This window comes from Rhincodon typus, chromosome 43 (genome assembly GCF_021869965.1).
Source record: "Rhincodon typus isolate 14 chromosome 43, sRhiTyp1.1, whole genome shotgun sequence".
Lineage (NCBI taxonomy): Eukaryota > Metazoa > Chordata > Chondrichthyes > Orectolobiformes > Rhincodontidae > Rhincodon > Rhincodon typus.
In genome coordinates this window covers 7,997,052-8,006,292 of record NC_063374.1, presented here as the reverse complement: position 1 = coordinate 8,006,292, position 9,241 = coordinate 7,997,052, and the positions used below count along the sequence as shown (strand labels likewise).

The 9,241-nt window shown below is 46.1% G+C and overlaps 1 protein-coding gene across 1 annotated transcript in view; it reads right to left on the bottom strand.

Annotated features, from left to right (window-relative positions):
• Positions 1 to 9,241, bottom strand: part of LOC109936131 (EH domain-containing protein 1) — an 18,763-nt gene that overhangs the window by 8,965 nt on the left and 557 nt on the right. The window contains exon 2 of the mRNA XM_048619630.1: positions 3,984 to 4,396. Coding sequence (XP_048475587.1) covers positions 3,984 to 4,396 — 413 coding nt within the window. The remainder of the gene's footprint in view (positions 1 to 3,983; positions 4,397 to 9,241) is intronic.

Here is a 9,241-nt window from a genome sequence, read left to right as displayed (position 1 = left end):
GCTGTGTTCATCCAGCTCTACACCTTGTTATCTCAGATTCTCCAGCATCTGCAGTCCCTACTATCTTTGCAGCAATACTACTATTAGGCCATCACTACCCCCTCCCCCACCTGTGACCATGGAACAATGCTGTCCACACATTCACCCTAAGAGACCATCTTAGGAGTAGGGATAGCTGCTTTTCTTCCCTACTGAACAATGAACCAGCAGGGCTTTTGCAGTTCACTAGATTCATGGTCACTTTATTGATATCAACTTGCAAGTGATGGTGGTGAGATCAGAAATTGTGTCTGCAAACATTACCAAGGCTTCTGGATTCGTCGTGCAGCAATGTAACCATTACATTAGTACAACTCTAACAAATGTGTTTCCCATGTGCACTGGGAAAGTACAGGAATGGAAATTTGGAACACAATCCGCATTTTGATTGCAACCTACAGTTTAAGTGGTCTACTCATCAAAACAGGTGACAGTGGGAGAATTCAATGTTGGTTATACTCCCAAGATTAAAAAATACTGAAGTGATTTAAGAACATCTGGCAAAGAGAGCACCACTAGACTTAACTGTTCTCACTGAAAATAATGCAAAGTGGCAGTGACCACCTGTGACTTAAAATCTCTGTATTGGGAAGGCAGTGTGCACAGCATACTGAATTTCAGAAGGGTCCGGGATAAGTTGATTGAAAGACTTGGACAGGGTTGTAGTTCTAGTAGAGGGCACAGGTTTAAATCGTCCCCTCTCACCTTAAAATGGACCTAATGGGCAACTTTTTGACGCAGAGGGTGGTGCGTGTATGGAATTAGCTGCCAGAGGCTCGTACAATTACAACATTTAAAAGGCATCTAGATGGGGACATGAATAGGGAGGGTTTACAGGGATATGGGCCAAATGCTGGCAAAAGGGGCTAGATTAATCTAGGGTATCTGATCAACATGAATAGTTTGGACCAAAGGGTCTGTTTGCGAGCTGTACGTCTCTGGCACCTTTAAGCCAGCAAAACTCCCCAGTTGTCATAGCAGTAACAAGAATCAGATCTGAATTTAGAGGGCACAATCAAAAAGCTGGGTCTTCAAATTAAAAAAAGGTGGTTTAACGCGGGAGCAGGCAGCTAAAGGCATAAGCTCCACAGAGCAGCGCACAAACAATGCTGACAATCAGCAGTATGAGCATAGACAAAATATTGGCTCGGAGGATAAGGCAGGCCATTTTCAGGATGCAACCTGTAACTAGCACCACAAGGATCAGCGCTGGGGCTACAATTACTGAATATATTTATGACTTCAGTGAATTCTGCAGAGGGATGTAGACGGCTTTAGCAAATGGACAAAAAAAACTTGGCAATTGGGATAGAATGGTGACATGAGAGGCGAAGCACTTTGGCAGGAAGACCAAGATGCTGAATGTAACTTAAATGGAGAAAGACTGGGGGGAAACAGGATGAAGAGTCCTTGTCCACAAATCACAAAGCTCGCTTCTGCAGGTAATGGGGAAGGCAAGTGGAATGCTGACCTTTATGGTAAAGGGAATGGAGGACGCAAATTGGAGGCTTTGCTAAAACTACACAAAGCATTAGACAGACCACAGCTGGAATACCTGAGCAAATGTTTGTACCGACAGCACCTCCAAGGGCAACTAGGGATGGGAAATAGATCCTGACCCAGTGATGCCCACATTCGCCACCGTGCTCCCTCCCCTCCACAACACCAGAGTTTTGGTCCCCTTACCCAAACGAAGAAATACTCGCATTGGAGGCAGTCCATAGCTGGTTCACTCGGGTGGTCCTGGGTATGGAGGACTGTCTTGAGCAGAATGAATAGGTTGGGCCTGTACCCACTGGCATTCAGGAGAGGTGACCACACCAGAACAAAGATTCTTATGAACTTGAAAGGCTGTTTGCCTTTGTGGGAGGGTCCAGGACCAGAGGGCATAGCTTCAGAAGGGGTTGCACATTTAAGACAGAAATGAGGAAGAAATTCTTCTGAAGGTAGTGAATCAGTGGAATTCCTCACTGCAGGCAGTTGTCAAGTCTGGGTCATTAAGTATATTCAAAGTTGAGATTTTTTTTTAAAATCAGGATGAGAATCAAGGGTTTGCGGAAAAGGATTTGAGATCGGCCATGATCTAAATCAATGACAGCAGAACCGATGGGCTGAATAGCCTACTTTGTTCCTATGTCTTGTCCTGCAGTTAAGATGATGCTCATGGCTGTTCTGGGAAGGACAGACAGCCTACAAGTTTCCAATCCAGCTAAGCGGCTCTTTGCCTCATCCCCAGGGCAGGGTCAAGAGCAATCCAAAAAGGGCTTGTTTCCTACACTCTGGGCCAAGCCCACGCCATATACTCCACAGCAGACAAAAGCTGGTGGGAATAGTCAGTCTGTTCCCAACATTGCCCGTCATCCACCCGCAGCCCAAATGTAGCAATTCTCAAGGTTACACAATAAGATACACGACCGAAACACATTTAAGATTCAGGAACACACAGCACTGGGGACAGAATGGAGTAAACACTGGCTATTCTATGCTCTCAGGTTCAGAAGCGCTACCATCGGAGCAGGCCCTTCAATCACTTGGAACAGTCAACAACCCAAGGCCTGGGAAGTGGAGCTGAATGGGCAGAACTGTGGCAGGGATGCTCAAGTCCACTGTAAAAGATGAGGCCTTATTCAGGTAGTCACTCAGTCCCTCTTGAACTGGTAAGCACAGAGATCCATCTTTCAGGTGAAACCTGGAAGAGGGTCATCGCTACCTCAACCTTGCCCTCCTGGTGCTTCTAAAATTAAAACCGCACAACTACTATTGGACAGGAACTGGGGAAAATGTTTTAAAATTGCACATAGAAGTTTGTGGGAGCTTCCCCTGCACAAATTGGCTGCAGCACTTGGATTACATTTTGAACATTGATTGCTAAATTTCGTATGAACAGAGGGGGCTGAAGGTGCTGTTGGAATCGAGAAGTGTACGAGAGAACAGGGTTTGGTGCAATGCTAGCCTTCCCTGGCTAAATCCCTAGTCTTCTAGGAGTATGGGCACTCCAAGGCACTGCGGAGTGGACAGAACATATTGCTCAAACTAAGATCAACCAAAAGTAACTTTCAGAAGGTAGAAAGATCCTAGAGTTGACAAGTTCTTGTAATTGAGAACCAGGTTTCAGGAAGTGTATTGCAAGAGCTCTTGTAAAATACAACATTGCGCAATGCCTCATGACTCAGATCACGTACATCAGGAAGAGTTTTGTAAGGGATAAGAGGAACAGAGCACAGACTGTGGGGAGTGGGGGTTGGAGACTGCACAGCAAGGTTCACTAACCTGAGCTGAAGGAGAGGCTATATTCACTTGAAGCTAGAGCAAGGAGACAAAATGAGATTGAATGGGACAGGACAGGGCTGAGAGACTATCCCCCTGACCAGGTAGAGAAACAGTCTCAGGATGAGGGGCTGATCTTTGAGGACTGAGGGGATGAGATGTTTCTCACTCAGGAAGACCAATCTTTGGAATTCTCTACTCCAGAGGGCTGTGGATGCTCCATCACTGAATGCACTGAAGGCTGGGATTGTTACAAGCTTTGGCCTAACAGCAAATCAAGGGAGATATAGGGAGCAGACAAGAAAATGGAGCAAGGCCGCAGGTAAAGAACAGCAGAACAGGCTCAAAAGGGCTGAACAGTCTACACATCCCCTGTTAAGTTTCAGGTCAAGATGTGATGGGCGCTGATGTATCTGTGGAATGCCTCAGCATGTTAATTCTGTTTCCTCAGGGAACTGGGCCAGATCACCCCTCCGTACTCTGCACCCACCCCCCACCTCCACCCCAACCTCGGTGGATGCAGGTAGTTATGTTTGACACATTTGGATAAGTACATGAATAGGAAAGGTTTGGAGGGACGTGGGCCAGGAGCAGGCAGGTAGGGCTGGTTTAAGCTTGGGATTATGGTTAGACCGAAGGGTCTGTTTCCATGCTGCATGACGACTCGGACTCTTTACCTTGGCCAGCCGTGCTCGCTTGATCAGGTCATTGAGTTTTCTCAGTGCCGCATTCCTCGGCAGGCTCTGGATGTCCCTGAACAAGTCCTGCTCCTCGGCCTCAAACAGCTTCCGGTTCTCGGCGATGAGGAGGGGCTGCGACCAGAAGGAGCCAATGTAGACACGAATCACCTCTGGTGTGTTGATGATCTTGCCGAGTGACCACATGAGAGCACCGTAGACCCGCATCAGCTGCTGCGTGTGGATTTGGTCAGCCTTGTTGAGCACCACCCGGATCTTGTCCTCGTGGTTCTTCATGGCCTTGATGACCTCTGAGAACTCGTCCGAGATGTCCAGCTTGTGGGCATCAAACAGCAGGATGATACGGTCCACCCGCTCAGCGAACCACTCCAGCACCGCCGCAAAGTCATAACCTGAAAAAAAAAAAAACCAATGCCAGGGGAGTTAGAACTCAAAAGCTAGGAGGAAGCCATCGAGCCCCTCAAGCCCACCCTGCCATTCTACAAGACCATGGCTGATCTGCCCTCGGCCTGAACTCCTCTTTCCTGCCAGCTCCCGTGGCACTTAATCCCTGTTTTTAAAGTCTACCTCCTAAAACAGTGACCTACCATCTAACTGTAATCCCAGACATTCACCTCCCTCTGGGAGAAGACATTCCTTTGGATCTGTTATGATGGCCCTTAGTCGGAGATTCACTCACTAGTGGCAACATCTCACCATCTACACTGTCAAACCCCCTCTCAATCTGTTTCAGTAAGATCAGCCCTCATTCTTCTAAACAAATGAATTAAACACTAACCTGTAAGTATTCTTGATAAGCCAAGCCAGGGACGAAGGGCTTGTCACACGAGGTGCAGTTAAGGACTATGGGTCTATACACAATACAGTTTAGAAGATGAGATGGGGGAGATTTCAAATTTGCAATACCTGAAGGGTCTGGATAGAGCCATTTGCCAGCATTTGGCCTATATCCCTCTGCACCCATCCAGATGCCTTTTAAATGTTGTAATTGTACCAGCCTCCACCACTACCTCTGGCAAATCATTCCATACACGCACCACCCTCTGCGTGAAAAAGTTGTGCTTTTAGTCCTTTTCTCCCCCAGTCCTCTTAAACCTATGCCCACGAGTTTTGGACCCCACCGCCCCCTGACGCTCCAGGGAAAATAGCCCCAGCCTATTCAGCATCTCCCTATAGCTCAAACCCTCCAACCCTGGCAATATCCATTTAAATCTTTTCTGAATCTTTTCAAGTTTCACAACATCCTTATAACAGGGAGACCAGACTTGCAGGCAGTATTCCACAAGTGGCCAAACCAAAGTCCTGTGCAGCCACATGACCCTCCCAACTCCTGTACTCAATGCACTGACCAATACAGGCACGCATACCAAATACCTTAACTATCCTGTCTAGCTGTGACTCCACTTTCAAGGAACTATGAACCTGCGCTCCAAGGTCAGAACCTTACCATTAAGTGTGCAAGTTCTGCCTGGAGTTGCTTTTCCAAAATGCAGCACCTCATTTACCTAAAAAAACTTCATCTGCCACTCCTCTACCCACCTGATCATGGTCCCATTACACTGAAGTAATCTCCTTCACTGTCCACTCCACCTCCAATTTTAGTGTCATCTGCAAACTTACTGACCATACCTCGGAGGAAAACTGCAGACAATCACCAACCCCTTGTTCAGTTGTGACAAGATAAACACCTGCCCTGAGCAAGGAAGGCCAATTTCCATTTGTCTTAATTATTGCTACACTGGCATTTGAACTTTGTGCACAAGAACACCCAGATCCCTCTGCACTGCATGATTGGGAGGCTCTCCTTTGAAATACTCCCTTTTGGGTCTTCCTACAGAGTGCATGACCTCACTTTCCTACATGAAATTGCATGTGCAAAGTCTGTGCCAATTTCTTACCTCAACATGCCCCCTCAGCTGCCAATCTAGATATATCATATTCTATCACTCCTTCCACATCAATATAGGAACAGGAGCAGGCCATTCAGCCCAATTAAGTTTCACTATTGACATGGCTGATCCGTGGCCTACTTCACATAGCTGCCCGAGGCCCACATCATCTTACCCTCTACATTCCAGAGAAAACAAGCCTTATTTGTATAATCTCTCCTTGAGCACCCCTGAAGTCAGGTATCATTTTTCTAAATCCATGATGTGTTGCCAATCTATCCTTCCTAAGGTGCGGTGCCTAGGTCTGCTTACAGTACTCCAAGTGAGGCCTAAATAATTGAGACCCTAGCTTGATCCCTGTGTCACATCGTTCCACCCTGATAAAGACCCATTAACCCCGACTTTCTCTTGCGTTAACCAAACCTTAATCCATGCCTACACAAGAACGCACAATTCTGAGTGTTTACCCTGTGCAATAATCTTGTGGTACCTTATCAGTTCAAATGCACCATGGCCACCAAATCAACTGTGCTTGTTATATCCTCAAGTGATCAAAGTTTAGCTGGAGATTCCCACGGGCTGAGGTACGCATCCTGTAATCAACAGGAACTGCTCAAGGTGCTGTTTGGGTGACAGTGAGAGAGTTGTCATTCTCAGCACCAATATCTGTGGTTAATAATTCACACATACTGAATGGGCCCCAATCACAATCTGGCACTGTGCCCTTTTCGCCAGGGCTCTTCTCTCAACCATCACTGGCTGATTTAGTATGAAGCCAAAGGTCTCCCTCCCACACCAACCTGACCAATTCTTCTAGAATCAGCTCCCTGGGTCTAATTGGTGTTCGAAATTGGACATTAGAGGGTCCAATTGCAAAAAAAACTTGCAGACAAGAAATCAAATTTCAGCAGAGAATGGTGCAGGGGATTTTTAAAAGAGTAACCTCATTGAAAGGACGCTCATCACAATCACCAACTAAGTTTTTTGTTAATGGCCACCAGTGGTCATGTTGAAATCACTGTACACGGGTGTTCACTGTGGAATAAATACTGGACCCAAGGTACCAGCGAGAACCCCTCTCCCCACCAACCTGGAAATATGGGTGTAAACAATCCTGTCAAATTAGGCAGGGGAGGCCTCCATTGTAAGCTTCATGGGAAATACAGGCCCTCCAGCCCACCTTCTTCAAAGAGTCTAGCCTTCATTAAACATTAGCCTTGACATTTCAGCTTAAGCCGTAGTGTGGATCTTACACCCAGCCTGCTATGCACTAAACCACAGGAAGATTAAAAACTAAAACATACATGATCAGTAGTAGTTTTAGACTTCTGCACAAAATCTTTCCAAATACTCTGCCACTTTCCAAAACTGAAATCCCAAAGCTGGGTGGGTTATGCTAAATGTGTTTCAGCTAAATATCACACTTTACTCAGTAATTTCACAGCCTGAGCGCACAATCCCAGCTGATACTGAAGGTGGTGACAGAAGTCAGGGATAGTAGGAATGCTAAAAGACAACAGGCCACATCAACAAAAAAATTGGATCAAATATCAAGGTGGCCATGAGCACCCTGCTAATTTGTCTTTTTCCATTGTGTGATGTGCCCACCCAATTTGTTGCCCATCTCTAGGACTGAGCATCTTATTAGGGTCATTTCTGAGGACATTAATCAGATCACTGTGGGTCTGTAGTCTCAGACCAGGGAAGAAGAGCGCATTTACCTTCCCAGTGTATCAGATGAATTTTTATGACAATTGTCAAGAGATTGGAGATTGACCAGATTTTTACTGGAATTCAAATTTCCCAATTGGCTTGGTAGGATTTGAATCCATGTCCACAGAACATTAGCCTGGGCGTCTGGATTAGTAATCCAGTTACATTATCACTGTCTTGCTTGGCTTAGATAGGTCTCGTGCTCCTGTCACCTGCTGTTGCAACATCTGCTTTAGAATCACTGCAAGAAACAAAACCTGGAGATCTGTGCATTTCCGATCAGAAGTCACTCCTTTGGGATTGCCAAACTCAAGCAGAGAAAACACCCCTGCACACCCGCTCCCAACTGCTTTAGCCTTTTCTAAACCCCATGTTATTTGTGGTCCTAGACTCAATTCAGTAACTACCTCATCTCAAAACTCCGATAACAGGGTTGAAAGTCCAGGCACAGCAAACTATTTGTTGACCTGCACTTGCTAAATTGTTGATTTTACTGAAACCAGAGATTGTTCCTGACAGCTTGTGAAACAATAGAAACGATTTAAAATGGAGGGAGACTACAGCAACATAACGTAGTCCAAACAGTATGCTGGAGGTTTGCAATCCAGGATACTTGGTCGGAAAGAGAAACAGTTAATTTCTGCTTTTGTTTCCAAACTGCAGCATCCGCAGTTCTAGTTAATGTCTAGAGTCTGACTGAACTCCTCCCAAACTGAGGGGGGTGCTGGAAAATGATGTTTTTGAAAAATATTATAGACTGAGGGGGAGCAAGGGAACAGCTGGCAAGGGTGCCCAGAACCAAAGGCAGAGGTTGCTAACATTGGCAAAGGAGCAATGGAGATGTCAAATGGGTGTTAATGAAGGTATGAAAGGGAGAGTCTGCCCACACTGCTCAGAGCAAAGTCAACAAGTCACAGCCCTGTGGGCAAATGTAAGAAAACTGGAAAAGGCAAACCAGGGAGGTATTTAGAGTTAATGGAAGAACCTTGGGGACTGTTACCAAATGGAGACACCCAGGGGTGTGGGTACATAGTTCCTTGAAAGTGGAGTCACAGGTGGACAGGGCAGTGAAAGCAGCGTTTGGTATACTTGCCTTCATTGGGCAGTGCATCGTTGCAATTGTACTGGACATTAGCGAGGCCACTTTTAGAACACTGCATACAATTCTGGTCACCCTAATAGAAAGGATTTTGTTAAACTGAAGAAAGGGTGCAGAAAAGACTTAAGATTGTTACCAGGACAGGAGGATTTGAACTGGACGGAGGTGGTGAATAAGCTGGGGCTTTTTCAAGCCCTCGGAGCATCAGAGGCGGAGGGGTGACCTTGTAGAGGTTTATAAAATCATGAGGGGCATGGATAGGATGAATAGATAAGGTCTAAAACTAGAGGACATAAGCTTAAGCAGAGGGTAAAGATTTGAAAAAGGACCTGAGGGGGTAACTTTTCCCAGAAGGTGGTGCATGTATGGAATGAGCTGCCAGAGGAAGTGGTGGAAGCTGGTACAATTACAACATTTAAAAGGCATCTGGATGGGTATATGGATAGGAAAGGTTTAGAGGGATATGGGCCAAATGCTGGCAAGAGGGAGATCAGATTGGGATGTCTAGTTGGCACAGACGAGTGGGACCAAAGGGT